We start from the raw sequence: 27,722 nt of genomic DNA, 5'->3' as shown, positions 1-27,722 counted from the left end.
ACGTCCTTGATGCCCGGATGTTATTTCCCAGCGCCCCTCACAGTGCCCAGGAACGTTTCTCCTTAACGTCTAGCTAAGGAACGCCCCGAGCTGTGGGCATCTGGAGTCCTGGGAACTACATTACCCAGAACACACTGCACTGAAGGACGGCTGCGTTGCTCCAATGAAAGAGCAAAACAGGGACATTTCCGTGCCTATGAAGCTTTACGGGAGGGACTTCCGGCGCCCCTTTTCTGAGAGTTACTGCGGTTTCTGTGCGTTCGGTTCGCGCGGACGGAGGCTTCCGGGTGCTGGGTGGGGCCTGTGGTGTCGGGACCGAGGAGGCGCGAGAGGAGGCGCTGTCTCCGCTGCACGGGGCGGGTCTGAGCCTCGGCGACGCCGCCCGGGGGACCCGCGCCAGGGCCGGGACAGGGACCGCTGTCCCCGGGACCCCTCCTCTCCCGCCGCTCCCGGCTCCGCTCCGCCCCCAGAGTCGATGGCGGCGGCCGCGCGGAGGGAGCCGGCTCAGGTCAGTGCTCGTGCTCCGCGCCCTCCCCGCCCTCAGCCCAGCCCAGCCCTAGAGCCCCGAGTGCGGACGCCGCTCACGGGCCTGCAGTCCAGGCCCCGGTGTCCGGGACGGGGAGGGGCTTGTGGGGCCTGTTTCTGAGAGCCGGGGTGACGAGTGTGGGAGAGGGTCCCAGGCGGAGGGCCACTGAGCGGGGAGGAGTCGGGAACGGAGTGTTGTATCTGAAAGGAACAGAGAGTTGGGCGTCAGGCCTGGGCTGTCAGGCTGAGGGTTGTACTTTTCTTCTCAGGATGCTGTGGGTCACAGAGGGTTGTGAACAGAAGAGGGAGAAGATGGATCTGAGTTAGAGATTTAAAAGTTTTTCAAGCGCTGCTCAGAGGAGAGCAGATGGGAGGCGGCATGATAACAGCGAGGCACAGGGAGGTTGAGTCCTTGACGAGGCCACACAGCTGGTAAGAGTGAGCACTGAGGACTGAGCCCTGCTGATAATACAGTCATTCCACGATCTCCTGGCGCCAGGACTGGGCAGTGGCTACAGGATGGAGCCGGCCATGGTTGCTAGCCTCTCAAGAACTCCCTCATCCCACAGATTCACATGAGTACAGAAGCTCTTATGGACCCTACGCAGGTGACTGGAGGGTGTCCCCAACCCTTCCAAATTCTGACCCCACCCAGGTGATTTCTTGGATTGTGGTGTCCTGGAACATTTCCCCGGCCATTTTCCAAACCTTAGACATGGGGACCCAGAACAGACCCCATCCCCGGGTGGTCAGTCCAGGCCACAGTTTACATGGAAGGGTTCCTGTTGTGGGCCATCAATAGAATGAGGTGTGGAAGGTTGCACAAGCCTAGGTACCAGTATGTGCAAAGGTTGGAGGCGACGCTAAGCTAGGAGTACTGAGGGAAGCGCAGGTCTCTTCATTCTCAAGGGAACTGAGAGCAAGGGGGCAGGAGTCAGGTCTGGAATGGCTCCCTGAGAGGTGGGGTGTCCATTTTGGAGGTGATGAAGCAATGGGAGATTCAGAGGAGAGGAGGGAGGTGATCAGACCCAGCTCTCCGGCTCCCTGTGGCTGCAGCTGGAGAGCAAGAGGAGTGTGCACGTGAGGGAGGAGATAGGAGACCAGGGAGGAGGCTGCTGCAGGAGTCCGGGTGAGTGTTGATGGGGTGGACCATGTGGTGGCCATTGAGGTGCTAGAAATGGTGGGAGGCTGGATATATTTTTTTTAGCAGGTCAGCTCAGGTTTTCTGATTTTGAGTATGAGGGAGAGAAAGGTAGTGAGCGATGATTGCAAGATTTTTGGGTTTAGAAGCTGAAGGATGGAAGGGCCATCAGCTGAGATGGGGAAGTTGGTAATGGGAGTAATTTTCACTGGGGATATCAGGAGTTTTGATTTTGGCCACGTTAAGAGTATGAGGTGTTTCAGGGAACAATTAGTGGAGGCTGAAGTGGGCAGCTGGGCATACAGGTCTGGTACTCTGGGGAGGGGTTCAGGATGGAGACCTCTCCAAAAGGTGGGGGACAGTGTGTGGACCAGGGTGGAGCCTTGGGTCGCATTTATAGAGAGGAAACCTGGTCATGATGGTGCTGCTAATAGCAGCCCAGGGAGGGGAGCGTAGGGGCTGAGAAGTGGATCTCTTGCTTGGGCTTCTGGGTGGGAGTGTTGGGTGTCACAAACACTGGTTAGGGAGAGAAGTGGCCATGGGAACAGTGTGGGGAAGTGGGTGATGTGGCAGGTGGCCAGGGCTTTTGAGGGTTGCGTGCACGTGATTGGATGTGGAGGCACGGGAGTAATTGAGGGCAGATGACAGTGAGGCAGGACTATTGCTTATTCACTGCTCTGTGCAATCTCTAGGACTTTGTCGGGACCTTGGTGTGTTTGGGGTGTTTCATTCAGGCTGACAGATTAGCTCAGGGGCGCATTTGGTCATGGGGGAGAGTCACTGGGCCTGAGGTGGAGGGCTGTAGAGGCTGGGTTTTGAATGAGTGTTAGGAGGAGAGACAAAGGCTTTGACTGGTGAGGGGACATCGAGTGCAGACAAGTGGAAGGCAGCCATGGCAGTTTTGGGTGGCTGAGGTTGAAGCAAGAAAGCGAGGCAGGCGGGGAACCTTCATAGCAGGAATCAGAGCTGCCTTTCATGGTGGGGAGTATCTGATGTCTGGGGTAACTGGATCCAGTTTGAATTTGCTAAGGATTCTCGAATGTCTTGTGCGAGGACAGTGTTATGTGTCTTGTGTGTAACGTGGGGAGCCCAGAGAGGAGCCTTGGTGTGAGGTGAGAAGGTGGAAGTGGCTTTGTTGGGGCAGCTGTGTGAGGGAGGTGTGCTCGAGAGAGTGATGTGCATGTGGAGAGGGAATGAGAACTGATGGCCCCAGGGCCCTGGCATTGAGGACATCAGGGTGGTGGTTAAGCCCAAATTTGGTTGTGTGTTGTAAACACAATCTGGAGCAACCCAGGGGAATTGCCTGACGAGGCGCGTGGCCCTGCTCGCCAGGCCTCAAGCTTATATATCACGTATCTGCCCACCTGCCCGTTGTTGCTGTGGGCTGACACAGTGATCAGTGGGACCATGAGGAGAGAGCAGGGCCCACTGGCACCAGAGCCTGGTGTCTGCTGTGTGGACATGTAGGAGGAGAGTGAGCAGGGGATTGATGTATGGAGAGAAGAATGTGGAGTCTGATCATGCAATGATCTGTCCCCATCACGGCTGGGCTATGTATGACCTTTGAGAAGGTGGCCATCGACTTCTCGAGGGTAAATGGGGCTCCTAACAAGGCTTGGAGGCTGCTGTGCTGTGATGTGATGTGGGGGAACTTGGCACTTAGAGCATCCCTGTGTAAGGGCCTCATATCCCTGCCAGTGTCCTAAGCTGCTCTCTGTCTGTCCTCTTTTCCCCTAGAGGTGGCTCTGTCCTTTCCACAGCTGGGCCGTGGGTTCTGCTAACTTCCCCACTTTCTTAGCATGTGTGCTGTGGATGCCAGTGCTGAGCCATGCACTGCCCCAAGCAATGCGTTCCCTGAGCAGCCCTGGCACCTGCTGCTTCACCATGCGTATGGAAGGGTCTGAGAGTCAGAATAATGGGTCTCACCTTGCTTGCGCTCTCCCTGCCTGGGTGACTCTGTCCAGGTCCATGGCATCTGTGTGCCCCAGATTCTACTTCCTGCCTCTAGCTGACGTTTCCTGACGCCTGCCCGTGCCAGGAATTGCAAGCATTGTCATGGTCACTGCTGTAGTTACGTGGACCATGGGCTGTTCTTCCAAGACCTTCCTTTGAGGTTTTGGTAATATTAATTTTCCTGTGTGATGAGTTGCTCTGGGCCGGTGCTGGCCATTCCCGTGTCCTGTCTTTTTTAGGAGTTGCCTCATGCAGGTCCCATAAAGTTGTACTGCTGGGGCTGCTGGGAGAGCCCTGGTTGTCTCAGAGAGTGGACATGGCAAGATGGTCTCAGGAAGCCTGGCCGTGGTGAGTGGCAGCTAGGGGAGGACGTGACAGCAGGGCTGTGTTCAGATCATACCAGGAACCTGCCATGTGTCCACCAGTGTTTTGGTGTGAATGTCACTGGCCACAAATAATTTCTGCTTTTCTTCTCACACTGGGCAATTCGCTGAGCTGTCATTTCATCTGTGACTTCTGACTCCCAGTTAACTCTGTGGCCTCCTTGAGTCACCTGTTCCTCTCCACTGCTCCCTCTGCAATGTTCTCCAGCACTGAGCCACACAGAACGTGTCATGAGGTGTGCACATACCCTTAAATAATCCTTGAATGGCAGCTACTTGGATCCAGTTGAATTTCCTGGGCCTGGACACAGCCACCCCTCTGCCCAGCACCCACGTGTCAGCAGCAGACAAGGTCCTGCTGAAGGCTGTTGGCAGAAGAATGAGCTGGAGACTCTGCCTCTCCTCCTTGTGCTGTACCGCACCCTTAGGTCCTTTGTCTGGTGAGCTGTCCCCTGTTCTGTGGTCTTCAGAGGCCCAGTACCGCTAAGCAGCCCCTTTCTCAACCTGCCCCCAGGCCTGGAATGGAAGGTGAGGAGACAGGTTCTGAGCAGTGCTTCTGTAGAAGTAGAGTCGAAAGGCAGGCCTTCCAATCTCACCTGGGTGAGATTCCTGTGCTGGTCTTGAAAGACGTTCTGCAAGTTCCTGAGCACCAAGCAACATACCCTGGGTGGAATCTGCACTCGGATGGGACATGTACTAGCTCTCACCAGCACCAGAAGCATTGCAGGGCACAGCACCCCTTGAAGAGGGATGTGGACAGGGCCGAGCTTGTGAAGAGCTACAGAATCCACATGTCAGGGAAGCCTTTGACCTCTGGGGAAGTTGGGGAGGACGTCCTGGCCACCTCGGGCCTTCTCCAGCACCAGGCCACTCGCATTGGTGGGAACCACACAGCAGCCTTGAGCTGAGGAGGCCTTTCACAGTGGGACGTGGGGTGAATGTGGGAAAGCTGCCAGCCACAAACACAGTCTCCACATCAGAGTGTCTGCTGTGGAGAAGCCTTCTCTCGCAAATACAGTCGTGTTTAGAATCAGCGAATTCACACTGGAGAAAGGCCATCTGAGTGCACTGAATGTGGAAGTTCTTTACCTGCAACTCCAGTCTCATAAAACGCCAGCGAGTTCACACTGGAGAAAGGCTGTATCAGTCTGGGTAACGTGGGAAATCCTTGAACTACAAATGTGACCACATTCAGTATCAAAGAGTTCACCCTGGAGGAAGGCCCTAGTTGTGCAGTTAATGTGCTGTTTCCTTGTTCAGAGTAAGGACACTGGAGGAGAACCTTTGTGAGGGAGCCTTCTACCTCAGTTAAACCTCATACATCCAAACATCCACAGTAGAGTCCCCAAAAGTTCCCGGTCTGTGGGAAGAGTATGAGGTGTTAGTAAGGAGCTGTGTTATACTTTTTGACCTCCTAAAGGCCCTTACCAGACTTCTATCACTGCCAATTTCTGTGACAGAAGCCATTTTACCTCTACTTCTAGCATGTCCGTGCAGTGTCCAAATGCCCAGGGAATTAGCCCTGTGTTCTCTTCCATTCGCTTGAGGGAATCATGAGTAGTCTGAACTTTCAGGGCGTCCCCATTCCCTCCTCTGAGTAGTTAAGGCATGGACCTGACCCAGTTTTGGCCCCGAGGACTCTTGTCTGCATTGTGCTGGTGACTTGCCCTGAAGGACTGCCTTTTTCAGGGACAGTGTTGGTCTCACATGATGCTTGTGATGAATGTGTGCCTTGGTTAGTATCAGTCCTGTGTGTAACTCCTAAGGGCATAAGGAGTGTCCTGACAAGGCCTTTGAGTGGCAAGGCCTTTGATTTATATTTGGCGTGTGTGTGAGGCAGGAGATTCCCAAAGTTCTTTACCCTGAAGAGGACAGTTTTTAGGTAATGGCCCAGTAGTTGATGATGGATGTGAAGATGGGCCACTTGTTGGCCAGGGCATCCAGTGCTAAGATGACTGCCTGAAATTTGGCTAAGTGTGTTGATTTTCGGTCCTGTCCTTTCTCGGGGACATTCTGGCTAAGGGGTGGAGAGCAGCAATATTCCACTGAGCTCCATCACCTATGATGGCTGGCAGTGCCTGTCACACATCTACACACTCCCATTACTGTTCGCTTGGTACCGAACCTCTTAACCTCAGGTCTGTGTGCCCCATGCGCAGTGAAAGCCAATCACTGTGACGCCGGCTCTTGGAGATAGAGAGAAGTTTATTTGATTTGGCCACAGGGGGAGGGTGGGAGAGTATGTTCTCTCAGATCTGCCTTCCCAAAAGAAGAAAGCAGGGCATCTCTGTAGGGCTAAGGGGCTTGGGTGGGCAGGTTTTTGGGAAAACAAAAGGGAAGTCTGTTTCTTTTACTTCAGATAAAATCTTGAGCAACCAGACTTCTTGGCATCCGGGGCAGCTGGGGTCTGCTCATCTGTTGGTTGCAACTTCCTTAAAGGTATTTCTTTCTTCCGCAAAAAGCTTATAAATCCTTGTGACCATTGAGTCACTCCTTTTGTGAGACCAGGAAACAGCAAGTTAACAAGCTAATGTGCGCGGGCTGTGAAGCAAGCCTGTGGGCTCAATGAGTACATCTAACAGGGATGGAGGTTATTTATCTAGGATTTACATGGCTACTAACCTTTTTTTTCTTTTTTCTTTCTTTTCACCTGTGGCGGTGTTGGGAACAGGGTCGCAGGATAACCATGTTCTTATGGAATATTTACAGTAACCTTCAGGTACCCGGCTTCAATCCACACTGTTTTTTTCTTCCTCATTCATGTAGGAATTGGGGCATCAATTGTTCTAGCTATGTCCTGCTGAAAGGGGGTGAAGATGGGGAAACTGAGTAATGAAATCTTTCAACCTGGGTTTGAAAATACCCTCGAGTCCCGGGTTTATATTTTGTGTTTTGTATTATCATTATTTGAGTGCCTTTATCTACAGTCGTAGAACAGCACTTTATTCCACATTTGATAATAACATTAATCCAAATGTAAGCTACAACGATAATCAACAAGATGGATATCCCAAATTTAAAGATGGCAGAGAATATAGAGCGAATTCCTTGTGGAATACAAGAGAATAACCCAGAAAACCAGTCATTTATCCCTGGCCTATCAGCCTGGACTTGTTGCAACCAGGAGGCTTGTTCCTAGATTTTATCTAAGTGTTTTTCTGTTTCTCCCAAGGTGTTGATGTAGTTGCAGCATGGAGAATTAGTAAACACACATGCACCGCCTTATTCTGCTAATGGATAGTCCAGGGCTATACGATTATCCGAAACTACTCTGGCCAGGGAATCTAAAGCCTTTTGTTGGGCTGCGATAGCAGAAGCAGTTTCATTAGCTATAATTCCTAAAGTTATAGAGAGATTTCTCAATACATGTTGGTGGGCTGCCACACCCCACCAAGGGAGGAGTGTGTACCCAAACAAATACTCATCTCCATCTGGTATTCCTCCTGGCAGGCTATGATTAGGAGGGCCCCAGAGTGAGTCCCTCTCCAGTATGCCTCAAGCAATCCTGTGAATAGCTTTAGGGAGCTAGTTCAGTGTTGAGTGGTATTTTTGCTGTGGATAGAGAAAGGGGTGATCAAAAACCCCAACAAACATTGTCCTCTATCAACCCAACCCCTGAGGCGTCAGTAAGCCCTGGGTTGATTCTCCTGTCTACGGATGAAAATGTAACCTTGAAAGTGTAACCTTCGGGGTACGAGTAATAGTATCATTAGTTGAATAGCCTTCAGGGCCATCTTTTCTAACCAAGGGCCTCTCGTATCACCATCACACTCTGGTAATGTTGAGCCCCCTCCATGCCATTGGGGGGGATCACCTTCCAAAAACTGCTGGGTGCCCTTTTTTAGAAAAGCGGGGGGGCTCTTAGCTGTTGGTAAGTGAGATAAAAGCATAGAGGTCCAGCAGCCTCATTTATAGGGTGAGTGAGATGTATCTGATACACTCCTCTCTCAGGAGTTTTCAGGTGTTTGAATGTGCATGTGCGAACACCCAAAAAGTTATAAACTGGCTGCACCAAAGGGTCATGATGGTCCTGAACCGAGTGAGGCTTGGGATGGCATATCCAACACCTGGATAAATTTGCTGATGATGCCAGGGTCAGAGAAATATGCACTAATGAATTATCCTTTCACGCAGAAGAGAGGGTTCATAGTGTGGTTAGAACCCAAAATGTAAGAACTAAATTCATTTTACATATCTGACTGTTTGATATCAGCTGTTTTCACCCAGAACAGCAGCTTAAGTTCTTTCAGTGGCTCACGAGACCGGTTTTTTTCCTTTTCAGCTTCTGGGTGCTCTGGTCGTGGTGGGGCGCGAGCCCTGCTTGGGTGTGATGAATCCATGGCTTGACTCCAGCCACTTTGACTGATGAATGGGTGGTCAGGAGAACCTCATAATGCCTGGTCCACTTGGGGGATCCTCTGGTCCACACTCTTTCCAAGACTTAAGGAGAACCTGGTCACCTGCTTTGATGTGGTGGAGTGGAACGTCTGACGGGGAATTGGGACTTGTGAGAGGCAAACTCATGAACAGAGGTTAGAATTTCATTTAGAAATTTTAAGTACTGCCTGATTGCTATTTCCTTCTGTTGTACATAATTCGTCCCCTGTTGGTGAAGCCAAGACTGTCTCCCATACATCATTTTGAAGGGGCTCAACTGAAGCCTACTTCAGGGGGCTACACGGAACCTCAACAGGGTAGAGGGCAACACCTTATCCCAGGTTAAATTAGTTTCCTGACAAATTTTGGCAATTGTCTTCTTTAACGTGTGGTTCATCTTTTCAGCCTTTCCCGTCAACTGGGCTCACCATGAAGCGTGAAGTTTCCAAGTGATTCCCAAGGCTTTTGATACTTCCTGGGTTATCTGAGAGATAAATGCAACTCCGTTGTCATTCTGAATTGACAGTGGGAGTCTGTACCTGGGAATGAGCTCCTTTAGCAAGGCTTTGGTCACTTTAGCAGGCTTCTCAGTTCTGGAAGGGAAAGCTTCAACCTATCCTGTGAAGGTATCTATGAATATTAGGAAGTACTTGACATTCCCAGGCATCACAGTGAAGTCCACTTGCCAGTCCTCATGGGGGACTGCTCGTTGATGCTGAACCCCCTTGTTCAATGAGTGTGGCCCCATCCTAGGATTGTTCTTGGCACAGATGACACATTGTTGGGTAACCTTCTGAATGGTCCATTGCAAATTCAGACCAATTATGTACTTGTGGATTCACTGCAAGGTGGCGTCTCTCCCATAGTGAGCGCTCTGATGGATTTGATTAACAGTCTCCCCCAGAAGGGCTTCAGGTACCAGGATGAGTCCTTCTGAGTTACATTTCCAGTCGAGATGCTCCAGAGAGGGGGAATCAAATTCCCATTCTCTGGCTGTCTCTAAGTCTTTCTGAGTGTGACTAGGTTGAAACTTTGCAAAGTCAATTTGGGGATCTAAGGGAGCCAGGAGTGCCTCAAAACTCATAGTTCTGGCTGCAGTCTTGGCTGCCTGATTGGCCCGTTGATTGCCTCTGGCTTCCCAAGTGTCCCCTTTCTGATGTCCAGGGCAGTGCATGACGCCTACTGCTGTGGGGTCATTAACAGCCTCCAATAAGGTCAGTATTTCCTGAGAATATTTTATGTCTCTTTTTCCAGCGGTCAACAGTCCCCTCTCTTTCCATATGGCCCCTTGGGCATGGAGCACTGAAAAGGCATATTTTGAGTCTGTATATATATTGATTCTTTTGTTTTTACCTATTTGAAGAGCCCTAGTTAGGGCTATGAGCTCAGCCTTTTGAGCGTGGGTACCTAGAGGGAGAGCCTTTGCTCCGTGGTGTCCTGTAGGGTGACAACTGTATACCCTGCTCAATGTTGCCCCTAATCCATGAAGCTGCTTCCATCAGTAAATAGTTCCAAGTCCGGCTGCTCCAACGGTTGGTCAATCAAATCAGGTTGGCCTGAGAACACCTGTTCAGTGATCTGAAGGCAGTCGTGAAAGAGGGCCTGTTCGACATTGGTAGGCAGCAGGGTTACAGGATTTTAGGTAGAAATAGCCTTTAACTTTACCTCTGGGTTGTCTAATAAATTAGCCTGATTCTTCCTGAGGTTAGCCAGTATCCTCCTCTCTGTTCCAATAAAGGGAGGACACAATGGGGAGTCTGCACCATGGTGGGGTGCCCCACTGTGAACTTCTCGGCTTTCCATAGTACGTCACAGGGAGCAGCAATGGCTCAGAGGCAGGGTGGCTGTCCTTTGGCCATCTGATCCAACTGCTTAGAGAAATAGGCCACAGGCCTCCTGGTGGGTCCAAGGCTTTGGTTCAGGACTCCCAATCTAAGGCCCTGTTTCTCATGTACAAAAAGATCAAAAGACTTTCTTAAATCTGGGAGTCCCAAGGCTGGGGCAGTCATTAATTTTTCTTTGACCTGATTGAATGCATTCTGGCACCCTCGTGTCCAAGTCAAAGGCCTGAGGTCTCCTCCCTTTAAGGCCTCATATAGAGGCTTTACAATTAATCCATAGTTGGTATCCAGATTCCACAGAAGCTTGCCATCCCCCAAAATCGTGCAGTTGTTGGCGGGTAGTGGGAGGAGCAACTTGGGCGATTGCTTCCCTCCTGTGTGAGAGTAGGCTTCTCTGTCCTGAGAGTTCAAACCCCATGTATTTAACAATTTTTTTTACAAATTTGGGCCTTTCTCTTTGAAACCTTTTAACCTCTGTCTGCTAAGAAATTTAGTTTGAATGGTGTCTTGGGTTGAACCTTCCTTAGATTTATTGGCAATAAGAACGTCATCCACATACTGCAAGAGAGTCCCTTCCACCAGCTGAAGTTCCCTTAGGTCCCTAGCCAATATTTCCCCAAATATTTTAGGCGACTTTTTAAAACCCTGAGGTATAACAGTCCAGCAAAACTGCTGTTTGACATTGGTTTCGGGATCTGGCCACTCGAAGGCAGGTCTGTAGGGCCCCCAAGATGTCAACATTATAAGATACAGAAAATATCAAGAACATGATTAATACAGTTGTAGATATACATCTTGCATATGATAAATCCAGCCAACATTCCTATCCCTAATTTCACTTCTGCCTTGTACATCATCCTGTACTCACTTGTACATCATCTGGTACTAACTCTGTCATCTCGGCCTCATTCACTGAGAGGCCACCGTTGAATCCAAGGCCAGTCAACTGAACAAGTAGGCTGTTGAATCACCTCCAGCTGCACAAGGTAGCACAGTAAATCCAGAACATCTACTAACTGCACCATATCAGTGAATTTGGTCCAGTCTGTTATATATTCCACCCTCCTTGGTTAAACAGCCTGAGAACCCATACCCTCACATTCTCCCCAGGTTTCTGATAATATATCCTACCAAAGTATCACAGTCCTTCTGGTGTGTCCGTTGTTTCTTCCTCTTTCCCTGGATGATGCTGAGAGTTGATACTATTTACAGGTTGTTGTGGTGAGTCCTGTGGAGAACTGGCATTCCTTTACAGGCATCTGCCCCAGGTGATATTAGCAGAAGAAGGCTGGTCTCCTCAGACGCCTGGTAGGAGAGACTCAGAGTGACTTAAGGGTTCTAGAGTGTCAGTTTCTTCTGCAGCAACCAGATGTTCCTGTTTCCAAGATTCAGAATCCCACTTTACCAATCAATGCCCTAACTTTCACATGAGAAATATTCTGAGAGTGTGTATTCAACTCTCATTGTAATTCAGCAAGCCATGAGTTGAATGTTTTGGTTTTCAGCAGTATGAGCCCTGCAGCTACAGAAATCAGAGCTTCTTTGATGGCTATCATGGAAATTTTCTGTTTCACATACTGAGACTTGAACTGAGAGATAATGATCTTGTTGAGCTCTTTCTAAGCAAAAACATGAACTCAGAAGAATCCTTCCCAGACTTCACTCCTTGTAGTCACCATCACTGCCTTAAATACTCAGTGCAGCACCCACTTGGTCTCAAGGCATGTGCTGCAGTTGCCCCTTCATCATAATCAACTCCAGGTCATAGATGAATTATGGTGCCACTGCATACCATAGGTCACTAGCTTCCCATTTCCCGTTGGCTAGTTGTTCAGCACCTCAAACCCAAGGGCATGGCCAAACCAATCCCCAAATCCCATCCTTATGAGCTGATCTAGTAGGACCACTGCCAGAACCAATTTGTGATCAGTTAGGGTCCAATCAGGAGAAAGAAGCTCCTTGGCCATTTGAATAGACAAAGTTTAATAAAGAATTATTATTATTATTATTATTTTTGTTTTTGCTGAGGAAGATTGGCTGTGGGCTAACATCCGTGCCCATCTTCCTCTATTTTATATGGGATGCCACCACAGCATGTTTCGACAAGCGGTGCGTAGGTCCATGCCTGGGATCTGAACCTGCGAACTTCAGGCCTCAAAGTGGAGCACGCGAACTTAACCGCTAGCCACCGGGCCGGCCCCTAATGAAGAATTATTAAGTAAAACATTGGAGCATTGAGGAATTGCTAGGTATAAGTAAAGACAACTCAGAAAACACTTGAATAACATCATATGTATATTTACATTGCCTCAAGAATGTTGACTAAAAATTGCAACACAGAATGGTAAAAAGACTATGTGAATATTTGACTAAAGGACTTACATAGAAATCCTAGAAATTAAGAAAAAATCACATAGGCAAAATATTTGAGCAGAATCTTCATTAAAGAACGTATATCAGTGGTAATTGGGCCTAGAAAAGTTGTTGAACAAGTCATTATGAAATTGTGAGTTAAAACTGACATGAGAAATCACTACAGATCCACTAGGATGAAATTGATGAAAAAGAATCACAGTACAAGATTGGGCTCAGTTTAAACTCTGACTTTTCAGACTTCACTGTCTCCTGATAAAAATGATCTGAGGTGTTAACTTTCTCCATCCTCCACTGATGTGTCCCCAGAGCTATTTCTACCACTCTCTTTGACTAACTACATGATGATTATTAATAGCTCTCTGTAATTTCCATTTCACAACTTTTTTTCTGAGATATCATTAATTCATCCTGCACAACAGTCCTGGCAATCATTGGAATAATGATAATCCCTTCCCAGCAAGAAGACGAGATGATGGTGTTCAGATGCCTTCTTTGCCCACGAGCTCTGCCTGAGAACACTGTAGCCACTATCCCATACCAAAACAGAATTTAATAGTTGCTCTCAGTTTGAGATAGATGTCAGATTCATAAAGAAATTGAATATATCTTCGGATATTGAGTAAGAAATATTAAATAGTGTTGCTGTATGATTTGGACCCGATCACTGAGTGTACAGGCTGGAGAGATGTTCTCTGTGGGAACCAGAGGCAGAGATATCTCCTTGTCCTATCTCCTTGTCCTACTTCAGGGGGGCCTAAACGGCCCTCCTTATCTTCCAAGTCATGGCCCTGACTGAACATACAGAGTTACAAAATCCACTAATGCTTCTGACGACATGCATTTGAATAGCAAGAAAATGTTTATTACATTCCAGCTAAGAGTAGATGCATTTTGTGTCTGAAAGAGAATATGTCCATTTGGATTTGTAGCCTTTGGGAATAACTGAAATAATATTTTTAGCCTATGGGAGCATTCTAAGCTTCAGGGAGTCTGAAATGGTGTCTACACACTTAGGTGATCAGTTGCCGACAACACTCCCCAGAAACCTGCGAACTGCCCCTTTAAGAAGAAGTAAGCACCTCTCGTTCCCCTAAATGCTAAAGTCGTCATTTCCCAGCTCCGCTTGCAGTGCGCTCAAACTTTTATTGGCACAGGTCAAGGATTAAGACACAACCAATGCCTGTGAAACAGAGATAACTACATTACCCAGAGACAATGAGCAAAACAGCGCGGAGTTGAGCCAATGAGAGTACAGGACGGGAATTTCCGTGCGTGCGGGTGGGCTCAGGGCTGGACTTGCGGCGTCTTTCTCGTGGCGCTCTTTTTGGCTTCTCTGGAGAGTGTTTACTCAGTGAGAGACTACCGAGCACTGGGTCACGACTGAGAACGCGCTCAAGATGTGCTCGCTGCACAGAGGCGAGTTTGAGGCTTCGCGGCGGCGCACCTCGAGTGACGCGCACCCGGCGGGGATCGGCAGCTCCGCCCCCAGAGTCCTTTGGCGGCGGCCGCGCGGAGGGAGCCGGCTCAGGTCAGTGCTCGTGCTCCGCGCCCTCCCCGCCCTCAGCCCCGCCCAGCCCTAGAGCCGCGAGTGCGGGCGCCGCTCACGGGCCTGCTGCCCAGGCCCCGGTGTCCGGGACGGGGAGGCGCTTGTGGGGCCTGTTTCTGAGAGCCGGGGTGACGGTTGTGGGAGAGGGTCCCAGACGGAGGGCCCGGCGGGGGAAACGCGTGGAGAGCGGCTGAGCCGGGAGGAATCGGGAAACTCGGGCTCTGTGTTTATGGCTCTGTTTTATGTCTACAGGCAACCGAGAATATGAGGCGAAGTTGTGCCTGAGTTTTACCTTCATTCTCAGGGCGTTGGGAGCCACGGAGGGTTGTGAACAAAAGAGGGCCACTGCCTGAGAAGGGGTTCTCACGGTTTTCCAGAAGCTGCTCAGGGGAAGCGCGGACCGGAGAAGAGATGCTAATAGCTAGGCACAGGAAGGTTGAGTTCTGTAGAGAATTGCGTAACTAGAAGAGTGCACCGAGGACTGAGGCCAGAGGAAATGCAGGCGTCTCGAGGTCACCTGGGTCCTGGGCTGGGCAGCGGTACTTAGCGGCCTGAGCCCATGGGATCCTGGCCATGGTTACCAGAGTCTCAGATGACCTCCCTCTTTCCCCAGATTCCCCAGAACTGCAGAACGGCTTAGGGATACTGGTGTGTGGCCTTTATTTCAGGGCCTCACTAGTCCTCACCCATGCTACCCTATGATCTCTGGGATGATGGTGTCCTGAGACTGTTCTGTCACTCTTCCATCATTTGGGTCTGGGGCACCTTGAACAGGCACCAAGCCCAGGGTCTTAAGTCCAAGCCTAGGGTTCTTTGGATTGGTTCCTATTTTTGGCAGCCAGTGGAAAGAGGTGTGGAAGGTCGTCTTAGACATAGGTACTAGAAGGTGCAAAGATTTGGAGGAGTGGCTGAACTGGTTCAGGGAGCTGCAGGTGTCCTTTCTTTCTCATGGGAACTGGGACCAGAAGGGCAGGAGTCAGATCTGGAACAGTGTTATGAGAGGTTGAGTGTCTCTTCTGGAGGTGATGGGAGCAATGGGAGATATGGAGCAGTGAAGACAGGTGATCTGACCCTGGTTTCATCAGGCGCCCTGGACTGCAACATGAAGAACAGTATGGGTTTGAAGTGGGTGGAAGATCAGTGGGTAGCAAGATCAGAGAGGACGCTACCTCAATAATCTGGGTGAGTGTAATGGTAAGTGGACCAGGGTGGTGGCTGTGGGGATGGTTAGTCATGATTGGGTTCTGGATCAGTGTCTTGTGTATGGATGCCTGCAATTTCTAATTTTGAGGTTGAGAGAGAGGTAGGAGTCACGGATAACTTGAAGGTTTGGTGTTAGCAGCTGGAAGGATGGTAGCTCCATCAACTGAAATGGGGAAGTCCATAGTAAGTAATTTTCAGTGGAGATGTCGGTAGTCTTTTTTATGGCCTGTTAAGGGTTTGAGATGTTTCAGAAAACGGTTTGTGAGTGTTTGGAAGTCTAATGAGGAGTTCAGGATTTAGATTTCTCCAAAAGGTGTGTGCACCATGGAGGAGCTGTAGGTTCCTTTAGTATAGGGGATCCTGGTCAGGATGATAATGGTAATAGTAGCCCAGGAAGAAGAGGGTGGGCTGCAAGTAGGCCTGGTTGTGGGTGTCACAACATAGGTAGAGAGAGGGTGGGGGAGAGCATATGGTTTGGTATGTGGCCGAGGCCTTTGAAGAATGAGTGGAAGTGAGATGGGTGCTGGAGGCATAGGAGGAATTGAAATAAGATGATGCTGAGGCTGAGGCTGGTGCTTATTCACTGCTCTACAGACTCATGAGGACTTTGCTGTGACCCTTGGTGGAGCCCGGGGTGTTCCAGTGTGCTGGTGGTTTCATTTACGGGCAGAAGTGGTCATCTGTGAGACTCTTTGGAAATGTAAAGGGCCACTGGGGCTGGGCCTTGAATGAGGGTTAGGTGGAGACAGGAAAGCTGTGACTGGTGAGGGCGACATCAAGTGGAGGAGGGCCATGGGTGTGTGAAATCTGATGTGGTTGCCGGTAAGTGAGGTTGAAGCAAGGAACAGTCAGAGAGAAGACCTCCTTAGTGGGACTCAAGGCTGCCTTTGTCACTGGGGACCATGAGAGTCGGGTAGTACTTGATCCTCTTTGAATTTGTCTGGATCATGTATACTAAGCAGTGAGTGGACAGGTCAGGGAGATGACTATGGTGAAGGGCAGAAGGTGGCTGTGGCTGTGGGAGTGCAGTTGTGAGAGAGAAGTGTGGTAGAAAGAGTGATGTGCACATGGAGAGGGAGTATGAACTCAGGGTTCCAGGTCCTGGTATTGGCCTAAGAGTGAAGGGTGAGCCCATGTTTGGTGGGGTCTGGGACAAAGGATCTTTGGACCCCCAGGGGAGTTGCCTGAAAAGAGGGGGTGTTGTGGCCTTACAGGTCAGGTCTTGAGTTTAAAATGCCATCTACCTGTCTCCCTGCCTGTTGTTGAGGGCTGACACAGTGATCAATAGGATCACGAGGAGACAGTGAGCGTCAGTGCCACCTGGGCTTGGAAATCTTCACTGATGTAGGGACGAAAGAAGGGTAAGCAGGGAATGGATTAGGGAGGTGCTGATATTAGAATCCTAGGAAAGAGATGATCATGAAACAAACCATCCCGATCATGGCAGGGTTGTGTGACCTTTGAAGTTGTGCCTGTGGGAATGCAGCTGTGGGAGAGAAGTGTGGTTCAAAGAACAATGTTCATGTGAAGAGGTAGTGTGAACTGATGTCCCCAGGTCCCTGGAATTGGAGTCATAAGAGTGAAGGGTGATGCCATGTTTTTTGCATCTTGGAGGGGTGATCTGAGAGACCTCACAGGTATTACTTGACAAGACCAGTGTCAGATCACTCTCACCCTCCCTATGGCCAGCTTCTCTCCCTAACCTGTGTTCGTGACACCTATCACATTGACGAGAGGCAGTGTGGCCTACCTGCCAGGCCCAGAGCTGAGATATCATCAATCTGTCCATCTGCCTGTTGTTGCTGTGGGATAACACAGTATCAACGGGAATGTAAAGAGAGAGTGGCTCCAATGGCACTGAGGCCTGGTATCTCCTCTGAGGTAGCGAGTACAGTGAGCAGAGGATGGATGTGGAGGGTGGGAGGGTATGATGAACTTGGAATCCTAGGAGAGAAGCTGATCATGGAATGAACTGTCCCCCTTATGACAGGGAATGAACTTTGAGGACGTGGCCATTCACTTCTCCCGGGAAGAGTGGGGGCTCCTTGATGAGGCTCAGAGACTCCTGTTCTGCGATGTGATGCTGGAGAACTTTGCTCTTGTAGCATTCCTGGGTAAGACCTTCACATCCCTCCTAGTGTCCTGAGATAATGTCCTACCTTTCCTTTCTTCCCCATAGTTAGCTCTGTCTTTCAGACTACTGAACTGTGGGCCCTGCTAATTTCCCTCACTTTCTTATCATATGTGCTGTGAGTGACAGGGCTGAGCTGTGTGTCATGCCCTGTGAAATGGACTCTCCAAGCAGCCCTAACATGTGTTGCCTCAAACAGTGCAGGGGAGGGTCTGGGAGTCAGTAGTGTTGGAGTCAGCTTAATGGATCCTGCCTTGCTTGCCCTCTACTTGGGAGGGTGACTATGTCTAGATCCATGGCCTCCAGTTTTGCCACCTTCCTCAGGCTATGTCTTTTTTGTGGCTACCTGTGCCAGGTCATGGTCATTACTGCCATGAACTATGAACTGTTCTTGTAAGGCCCTTTTTCACTTGGCTTTTGTAATATTTTCTTTTTGTTGTTGTTGAGGAAGATTGTCCGTGAGCTAACATCTGTTGCCATTCTTCCTCTTTTTGCTTGAGGAAGATGGTCCCTGAGCTAACATCTGTGCCAGTCTTATTCTATTTTGTCTATGGGATGCAGCCACAGCATGGTGGCCTGTGCAGCATGAGGAGCACTGTGTAGGTCCACACCTGGGATCCGAACCCACGAATCCTGGGCTGCTGAAGCAGAGCGGGCAAACTTAACCACTATGCCTCCGGGCCAGCCGCAATATCTTCTTTTCTGAATACTGCTGTATGCCAGTTGGCTTTGGGTTAGTCCTGGTCCCTCACTTATGCTGTGTTTCATTAAGATTCAAATCATTTAGGTTGTGAGTAGTTCCACAATGGAGTGTACGGGGATAACCCTGGTTCTTCACAGGGTAAGCACGGCAAGATGATTTCAGAGGAAGCCTGGCTCCGTTGACTGTAAACTAGGGGAGGACATGACATCAGGGCTGTGTTCAGATCTTACCAGGAACCTGCCATGTGTCCAGTAGTGTTTGGTGCAAGTGTCACTGGCCACACTTCTTTCTACCTCTTCATTCCCATATGTGACACTTTGCTCACCTGTCATCCTGACTCGGCTTTTGGCCACCTTCAACTTTGAGACCTCTGTGTGTCACCTGTTCCTCTGCAATATTCTCCAACATTGACCTGCACTTGTGTCATGAAGTGTACACATATCCGTAAATAGTCCTTGAACACCATCTACTCAGTTCCAATTGAATTTTATTGGGACAGAACACAACTAGCCGTCCACACAGCATGTTCATGTCACCAGCAGACCAGGTCCTGCTGAAGGCTATTGGCAGAGGAGTGATTTGGAGACTCTGCCTGTCCTCCATGTGGTGTACCCCATCCTTGTGTCTTTTGTCTGGTGAGATCTCCCCAGAGATCTGTGATCCTCAGAGACCCGATACTGCTAAGCAATCCTTCCTAAACCTGCCCCCAAGTCCCTTGCTTTCAGAACAATCCCTTGGACCCAACTTGTTGTGTCTGATGCACCTTTGTAATGGGGCTTTCCCCACCCACCAAAGTTAACTTACATTTTCTCAACATTTCTGTACTTTCAGGTTGTTGGCATGGAACAGAAGATGAGGAGGCCCCTTCTGAGTGGAGTGTACCTGTAGAAGGAGAGTCACTGGTCAGGGTTTCTAAGGCAGGTCCATCTGCCCAGAAGAGCCACTCCTGTGAGATCTGTATCCTAGTCTTGAAAGATATTTTGCACCAAGCTGAGCACCAAACAGTATACTCTTTGCGGAAACCATACTTGGATCACACATGTTTGAGATGTTTGTGGTTCCATGCAAACCTTCACCAGCAACAGAGGCAGTGCAGTGGAGAAAAGCCCTGGAAAAGAGATGTGCATAGGGCCTCATTTGTGACGAGCTGCAGCTTCTGTATGTCAGGGGAGCCTTTCACTTGTAGGGAGGTTGGAGTGGACTTCCTGGCCACATCTGGCCTTCTCCCACACCAAGCCACTCCCAACAGTGAGGAGCCACACAGTGAGTGTGGGCAGGCCTTTCCCCATGGAAAAAGTCATTACAAGTGGGGTGAACGTGAAGACTCTCAGAGCCAGAACCACACACTTGTTCAACATCGGAGTGTCTGCTCTGGAGAAGAGCTTTATGAGTGTGGCAAATGTGGGAAAGCCTTCAGCTGCAACTACAGATTTGTTCAGCACCAGGAAGTTCACACTGGACAAAGTCCATGTGACTATGGTGCATGTGGAAAATTCTTGAGCAAAACCTCTGACTGTATTAAACATCGGAGAATTTGCATTGGGGAGAGGACTTATAAATGCAGTGAATGTGGAAAAGTCTTTATCCACAAATCCAAACTCATTCACCACAAGAGACAGCACAGTGAAGGAAAGCATTATGAATGTGGCGAATGTGGGAAATCCTTTAGATATGAATCTCACCTCATTGAACACGGGAGAGTTCACACTAGAGAAACACCTTATGAGTGCAGTCAGTGTGGCAAATCCTTTAGGCACAAATCCAGCCTCATTGAACACTGGAGAGTTCACACTGGAGAAAGACCTTATGATTGCACTGAATGTGGGAAATCCTTTATCTACAGATCCCACCTCATTGACCACCGGAGAATTCACACTGGAGAAAGACCTTATGAGTGCAGTGAATGTGGAAAGTCCTTTAGAGACCGCTCTAGCCTTTTCCGACACCGGAGTGTGCACACTGGAAAAAGGCCTTATGACTGCAATGAATGTGGGAAATCCTTTACCCGTAAATTGTACCTCATTCAACACCAGAGAATGCATACTGGTACAAGTCCTTATGAGTGTAGTGAATGTAGGAAATCTTTTACCTCCAAATTCTCCCTCATTGAACACGAGAGAATTCACACTGGAGAAAGACCTTATGAATGCAGTGAATGTGGGGAGTCCTTTAGACAAAACTCGAGCCTTTTCCAACACCAGAGCATCCACAATGGAGAAAGACCCTATGACTGCACTGAATGTCGGAAATCCTTTACCCGCAAATTGTACCTCATTCGACACCTGAGAATGCATACAGGTACAAGTCCTTATGAGTGCAGTGAATGCGGGAAATCTTTTAGCTCCAAATACTCCCTCATTGAACACCAGAGAGTTCACACTGGAGAAAGACCTTATAAATGCAGTGTATGTGGGAAGTCCTTTAGTCGACGCTTCACCCTTATTCAACACCAGAGTGTTCATTCTGGAGAAAAGCCTTATGAGTGTGGGGAATGTGGGAAATCCTTTAAACAAAGTTCTGTCCTTTTGCAACACCAGAGAATTCACACTGGAAAAAGACCTTATGAGTGCACTGAATGCGGAAAATCCTTTATCCGCAAATGTGATCTCATTCAACACCATAGAATTCATACTGGCTCAAGACCTTATAAATGCAGTGAATGTGGGAAATCTTTTAGACAATACTCTGGTCTTTTTCAACACCGGAAAGTTCACTCTGGAGAAAAGCCTTTATGAGTGCAGTGAATGTGGGAAATCTTTTAGATGACGCCTTCTTCAACACCAGAGAATTCATTCTGGAGAAAAGCCTTATGAGTGTAGGGAATGTGTGAAGTCCTTTAGACAAAGCTCTACCCTTTTCCAACACCAGAGTGTACACACTGGAGAAAGTTTATCTGAGTGTACTGAATGTGGGAAATCCTTTACCCACAAATCTGACTTCATTCATCACCAGAGAATTCACATTGGCACAAGTTCTTATGAATGCTGGAGAAAACCCTTAGGAATGTGGGGTTTGTGGGAAATCAGGCAGTCAAAGCTTGAACTTCAGTCGACATCAGGGAGGTCACTGTGGTGAAAGGCCTTGTGAGTGCGGTGAATGTGGGAAGCCCTTTACTTAAAAATCTCACCTCATTGAACAGAGTTTCCACTGAAAGACCTAATGAGTGTAGTGAATATGGCAAGTCTTTTAGCCAAAAATCTAACTTCCTTAGACACCGGAGAGTTCATGATGGGGAGAGGCCTCGTGGGTGCAGTTCATGTGGGAAATCCTTTACCTGCAAGTATGATCTCTTTAGACAGTGGTGAGTTGATAGTGACACCAGACCTTACAAGTGTGGGGAATGTGGGAAGTCTTTTGCCAAAGTGCTAGCCTCATTTGACACCAGAGAGGTTACACTGTTAAAGGCCTTATGAGTGCAGTGAATGTGGGAAACCTTTTACCCAGAAATCTAGTCTCTTTAGTCACCAGGGAGTTCACACTTAAGAAAAGCTTTAAATGTGCCAGGAATGTTTTCTTTCTTCAATCAGTGTGGTAACACTGGAGGAGACTGTGTGAGAGACGTTTATCTGAATGTAAAACTCTTTTATCTGAACATAGACTATACAGGATTGCTCATAAGTTTCAGGTATGCGGGAGGTTTGAAGGAGCTGCAATGCACTATCTAACCTGCCCAGGGCTATTGCCAGATTTACGTCACTGCGGCTTTTGTGGGTAAAGCCATTTCATCTCCACCACCTGGCACATCTGCACAGTGTACATCAGTCATTACCCCAGTGTGCTCAAAGAAGCTGACTTTTGTGTTGTCCCATTTCTTTGAGGAAATTATGAATTGCCCGAGCCCTTCATGGAATCATCTTTCCTTTTGCTCTGGCTTTAGGGAATGGACGTGACCCAGTTTCGGTCCAGAGGACCCATCCTCAGCTTGCTTAAGAAGGCCTGCCTTTTTGGGGGGCGTTGTTCTCACATCATGCTTGTGATGTACTCCTCCAGATTTTAATTCTCCAACGTGGAAACTGCTTGCTGCATATTGGTTTATGTTTTTTTCCATAAAAGTCTTTTTGTTTTTGCATCTTTAACTTTATGGTTCTTTTTATAGTGTAGGGTGAGTTGAAAACAGAATTGTGATGTGTTGGCCTGTAAGGGTGATGAGATTTTGTAGGGATCCCAAATTTCCTGTGCTTCAGAAAGGACAGTATGATGGCAGAAATAGCTCTTTGTCCAATATTGTTTTAATTTGCATTGGTGCCCAAGGCCTCGAAAGAAAGACTGGAGGGCTTTGTGGTCCTAATTGTGGCCTAGTGCCACAATCTTTTGGGAGGCCAGAGGTCACTCTGAAGGGGAGATCTTTGCTATGACAACCCCTTGTGCTTCTGTGAACAACAGGAATTTTATTCCTTTGTTCACAGTGTTTATCACATAGTTCCCAGCACATTGAAGGGATCTCTTTCCCAGGTCCTGCAAAGGAGCCCTATGCTATGATGTACAAAATTTCACAGCCTGATATTTGTTGTAAGACTGTAACGGTGAGATGGAAGTGTAATTGCAACAGAAATGCTAGATTAATAGGGAGTGGAGAAGATTGCAGTAAATTGGAAGGAATGTACCTTTTCTAAAAGTTCCTAAATATTCCTGTACTATGGCTTGTGTGATCAATGTATACAGAAGTTCTCAGGACCTTCCTGATTGTATTTCCTGTAGCTGAGTTCATTGGCAGAGAATATCATCTAAAGTTTGGTGGATTCCCACAGCCTCTCTGGTCTGTTCACCCCTGGGCCATTGCTCTATAGGCAGCAAAATAAGGATAGAGAGAAAGGGGATCCAGTTGTCTAAGGATGTGTCTTTTGTGACCCAGCCAGCATTTCTGTTTATTCAGGTGGCAGCAGTCTTCATTGCTTGCTGATGTTTGCTGCAACTGAGGCAAGGCTGCCCCTCCCAGGGTGTGAGGCGGAAGATAGCAGGGTCCATGTAGGGTTGCCAACCTTATGTTCTAGGAAAAGAGAGACAACCTAGGCTTTCATTTGGAACCACTTTTTAAAACTTGGTTAAGGTATAATTTGTATAATTGACAAGCAACTAAGTGCACTTATGTGTACTTTTGCTAAACTTTGACATACATGTACAGCTGCGAAACCATCGGCATACTCCTGAAAATGAACTTATCTGTCACCCACATATTTATCTCATGCTTTTATAATCTCTCTCTCTGTTCCCCAGCCCTCCAGGTGATCATTGATTTACTTTTCTTTATAGTAGATTAGTTCATTCATCTGTGATTTAAAATAGGCATCATAGAGTATATACTCTTTTTACTTACTGGTTTCCTTGTGCCCCATAATTATTTTGAGATTCAACAGTGATGCTTATGTGAGTAGCATTTTTATTGCTGAATAGAATTCTGTTCTATGGATAATGACTTTGTTTATCCATTCATCTGTTTTGGCAATTTGGGTTATTTCCAGGTTTGTGTTATTTTACAAATAAAGCTACTATGAATATTTGTGTCAGTTTTTTAGATGGCTATGTTTTTCTCTCTTGTCGTAGTAAGTCAAACTCTTACATTGTAGGTGAATGTTTAATATTTTAAGAAATGCAAAACTGTTGGTTGTTCTTTCCTGCCAAGAGTATATGAGAACTCCAGTTCCTCCCTGCCAGCACCTGCTATGGTCAATCCAGTTTAATTTTCGCCGTTGATGTAAGTGTGTAGTGGCAGCTCAGTTTGGTTTAAACTGCATATCCTGAAGAATTCATGATGAGCATTTTTCATGCTTTTATTTACCTTCTGTTTGTTTTTGGTAAAATGTCTGCTCATAATCTTTTGTCTATTTTCTTTTTATGAATTTAATTATTTTAACAAATATGAAGACAGTGCAACAACACATACGTTGGGAATTTCACTCATTCATCAATGATTTGAATGACTTCTTTGCTATATGGAACAGTTGTTTTTGAGTACTGGAAGGAACTCTTTTTTCCCTCAACTTTTTGTTCTATGAGCAATTTAAAGTCTACCATACCATAGTCTTAAAGTTTAATCTGCATTGTTAACATATTCACCACTTTCTTAAGTCTAAACATTCAAGAATAGATTAAATGAAGCCTAGGTTTGCAGTCTTTGCCAATTTCCCTGATGTAAATATTCCTATCATGGTCAATTTCAACCTGCCAAAATGATGTCACTGAACATGGATTGGCAAGACATTCCAGGAGCACACCATTATGTTCTGTTTCCAAAGTACTAATACAGTAGCCATAAATACCGTTAAGAACATATATAGTAGTAAAACAGTAAAATGGTTAGGGAGTGGTACGTTTTACATGCTTGTTTTTAAAAAAAAAAGTTTCAGTATAATTGACTTAAACAGCACATGGATATTTCCATACCTGCTTGCGTATCTGAAACCAAGTTTCCTCCTACCATTTCAATTCATCCTTTTCAACACACAAATTTTGATACAAAGACATATTCTATCTTTGGTAATGGCTATGTTCAAATATGTGTATAAATGGAAAAGACTTTTATGGAGACCTGTGAACCCATCCCAATTTTCCATCACTATCATTTCATGTTTGTTCCTGTGTCTGTCGCTCATTAGTGGGTTATTTTACTTATAATCGTAGATATGTCCATGCATAACCTCTTCAGAATGCATTTCTAGCTGTAAGGACACTTTCATAACTGATAACTTGAATACACAAAAATATGCTAAAATATAAATATGTTAGTGCTGAATCTTATTAATTCAATTAGCTGTTTAAGGTGGATTGACTGCAATCAGGATAAAAAATATATTTGTATGGCTTTTATCAGGTGTGTCTTTTAAGTCTTTACACCTACATGTACCACTTACCTCTTTCCTTTTCACTAAAAAATGGTTTATTAAGGTGTTTATGCTTTATATAATTTGTTCCATATTTCTTGTGTAATAAAAAGCCTGATTGCCCCTGAATAATCCAGATGTCTATAGTACAGACGTGTTTATACTATACTTCCTGATACTTAACATAATTGCACTTCTTAGAACAATGGGAGAACTTTGATTCATCACCCAGAGTAAAAATACAGAATATATTAATTTATTTTCTCCTAAAGAGGATACACTTTGTATTTGGAGAAATAGATTACATTGGCAGTTGCCTTTGGAGAATGATCAGTAAATTCCTTATCATTGTTCAGATGTTGATATGGTGGCCATTGTCTGTGGCACACATTAATCTTCATACCTTCAGCTCCTAACTGTAATTCCGCCTTTTTGGCTTCAATTTGAATGATAGCCATTGTTTTTTTCATAATTCCTGTCAGGACCGTCAAACAAAGTACAGGCAATTACACTTGATATAGGATGCTTGAAATATTCCCAGTGTTCTGAAATATAGCCTTCTGGAATTTCTGCTAACTCAGCTTGACCAATGAATACATTCACCAGAGTTATGCCAATTGCTGCTGGAATCACAGTCAACAAAATGTAGAATTTCACTAAATTCAAAAGACAGTTTCATAGAATCCAGAAGTTGTGATGATAAATAGTCTTTTCCTGTGGTCTCCACTGTGTCCCACAGGAAGTAAGTCTTTGGAAGGCCACGAGTGAAGAAACGCCTGAATCCAAGTCAACTGCCAAGCTGGCAGCGAGTGAGAGTGTCTGTCGCACTGACCAAAGCCCACTGCGATAACCTCATGGCTCCTGTGGCTACTAGGGGAAATAAGAAAGCCGTGTACCTCTTTTTTCTTATGTATATGATAACGTTCCTAAGCCATTTGTCCCTTAGTATTTCCCACATCTTTGATTTGGCTCATTGAAGCTCTCTAATTCTGTTTAATATGTTCACCTTCCCCATGTTTTCTCTGTACTAGATGTCAATGAGGTGGGTGCTTAAGGTCTTTTCCAGATGGACAATTTTGTGATGGTGACAAACCTGGAAACACAATGTGTCGCGTTTCCACACCACGTGAAGCCCATATGTGCCAGATGTGCATGAGGTGTGTGGTGGTGACACTGCATCACAACCTAGAGATGTGCACACATCTGTGGAACACAGTAGGACAGGTGTGTGATACACACCTTGGCACAACTAGAGGATCCCACACATATACCCTAGGGACACAATGGTATGGGTATGGAATAGTGATGCCTCTCAGCATAGCCTGGAGCCACACTTGCGTATACCACATCCTGAACACATAAGATTTGTGACAAACATGAACTACACACGCTGGCATATGTAAAGCATACCAGGGACCTGTGAGATAGATGGAGGTACTGACACAGCATAGCAGTGACCATGGAGACTTGTTAGACATGTGATAGGGACACCCTATGGTTATATGTGGACCGCACACACAATCGCACATTCCCTATGGGCCAAGTGTGATAGGCAGTATAGCCAGGCATGAAGAGAACACACCTGCGCCCCCGTCACACTCCTATAACTGCAAGTTTGATGATGTGCTGATGGTCAGATCAGGGAGCCAGGTGTACACCTTGCCATGACCTGGAGACAGACTTGCAGATGTGAGCAGTGGTTTGACCTGAGCAGGAGGGCGAGATGTTGATGGGTTTTACAGGAGAGCGTCACCGACATTCAGCCATTTTCAGGGATGGCTGATCAAGTGTGGTTCCCCAGGAGGAGGACAAGGGAATGTCCTTGGAGATTAGTTGTCATAGTCGTCGATTTGCAGAAGGGTGAGCATGTTAAACAGTATAAAATAATCAACAAGCCACATCTAGATTGTGGCAAATTCTAATGGACAAATGGCTTAGCAACTTCATCAAGTGAAGAATAAGAATTAAAAAGTGGGAAGTGGTACATATAGGTTAAAAGACTTGCAAACCTCACCTAATAATTGTCTCAGGATAAACTTTGCATCCGGATTGCAATCAATCTGCATTAAATAATGACTACAACTGGCAAAATTCAGCACTTCTAACAACTTATCATAATTTTAAGTATTTTGATTTTATGTGACATAGTCATTTGAGTTATATAAGAGCCTTTACATTTTTTTTGTGTGTGTGTGAGGAAGATCAGCCCTGAGCTAACATCCATGCTAATCCTCCTCTTTTTGCTGAGGAAGACCGGCTCTGAGCTAACATCTATTGCCAATCCTCCTCCTTTTTTTTTTTTAGTCCCCAAAGACCCAGTAGATAGTTGTACGTCATAGTTGCACATTCTTCTAGTTGCTGTATGTGGGACACAGCCTTAGCATGGCCAAAGAAGCAGTGCGTCTGTGTGCGCCTGGGATCCAAACCCGGGCCGCCAGTAGTGGAGCGCGTGCACTTAACCTCTAAGCCATGGGGGCGGCCCCAAGCCTTTACATTTTAGAAACACATTCTGAAGGGGTTATTTGTGGAATGACATGATGTCTGGGATTGTAAATAAAATCAACTGATGGGCCGGCCCCGTGGCTTAGCGGTTAAGTGCATGCACTCCACTGCGGGCGGCCCGGGTTCGGATCCCGGGTGCGCACCGAGGCACCACTCCTCCAGCCATGCTGAGGCCGCGTCCCACATACAGCAACTAGAAGGATATGCAGCTATGACAGACAAC

At 47.1% G+C, this 27,722-nt stretch overlaps 1 protein-coding gene across 1 annotated transcript; it reads left to right on the top strand.

The window, feature by feature from the left end:
- Window positions 1-255: 255 nt before the first annotated feature.
- On the top strand, window positions 256-23,674 carry LOC101403440 (uncharacterized). The gene is made up of 4 exons (XM_087420982.1): window positions 256-508; window positions 795-1,133; window positions 17,336-17,459; window positions 19,011-23,674. Exons 2-4 carry the CDS (start codon window positions 1,101-1,103, stop codon window positions 20,912-20,914), a joined length of 2,061 nt encoding a protein of 686 aa, XP_087277108.1. The 5' UTR covers window positions 256-508; window positions 795-1,100; the 3' UTR covers window positions 20,915-23,674.
- Window positions 23,675-27,722: the final 4,048 nt, after the last annotated feature.

The sequence above is a fragment of the Ceratotherium simum genome, chromosome 33 (genome assembly GCF_057802395.1).
Source record: "Ceratotherium simum simum isolate JZ-2026a chromosome 33, ASM5780239v1, whole genome shotgun sequence".
NCBI lineage: Eukaryota > Metazoa > Chordata > Mammalia > Perissodactyla > Rhinocerotidae > Ceratotherium > Ceratotherium simum.
The sequence above is the reverse complement of the archived record's forward strand: the minus strand, read 5'-3'. Positions and strand labels throughout refer to the sequence as shown.

Excerpts from the sequence above, each read along its gene's own strand:
- LOC101403440 (XM_087420982.1), top strand. The coding sequence starts at position 1,101 with ATGAGTACAGAAGCTCTTATGGACCCTACGCAG. Across the intron at positions 1,134-17,335 it reads CTCTTATGGACCCTACGCAG|GGAATGAACTTTGAGGACGT; the intron begins GTGACTGGAGGG and ends CCCTTATGACAG. Across the intron at positions 17,460-19,010 it reads TGCTCTTGTAGCATTCCTGG|GTTGTTGGCATGGAACAGAA; the intron begins GTAAGACCTTCA and ends CTGTACTTTCAG.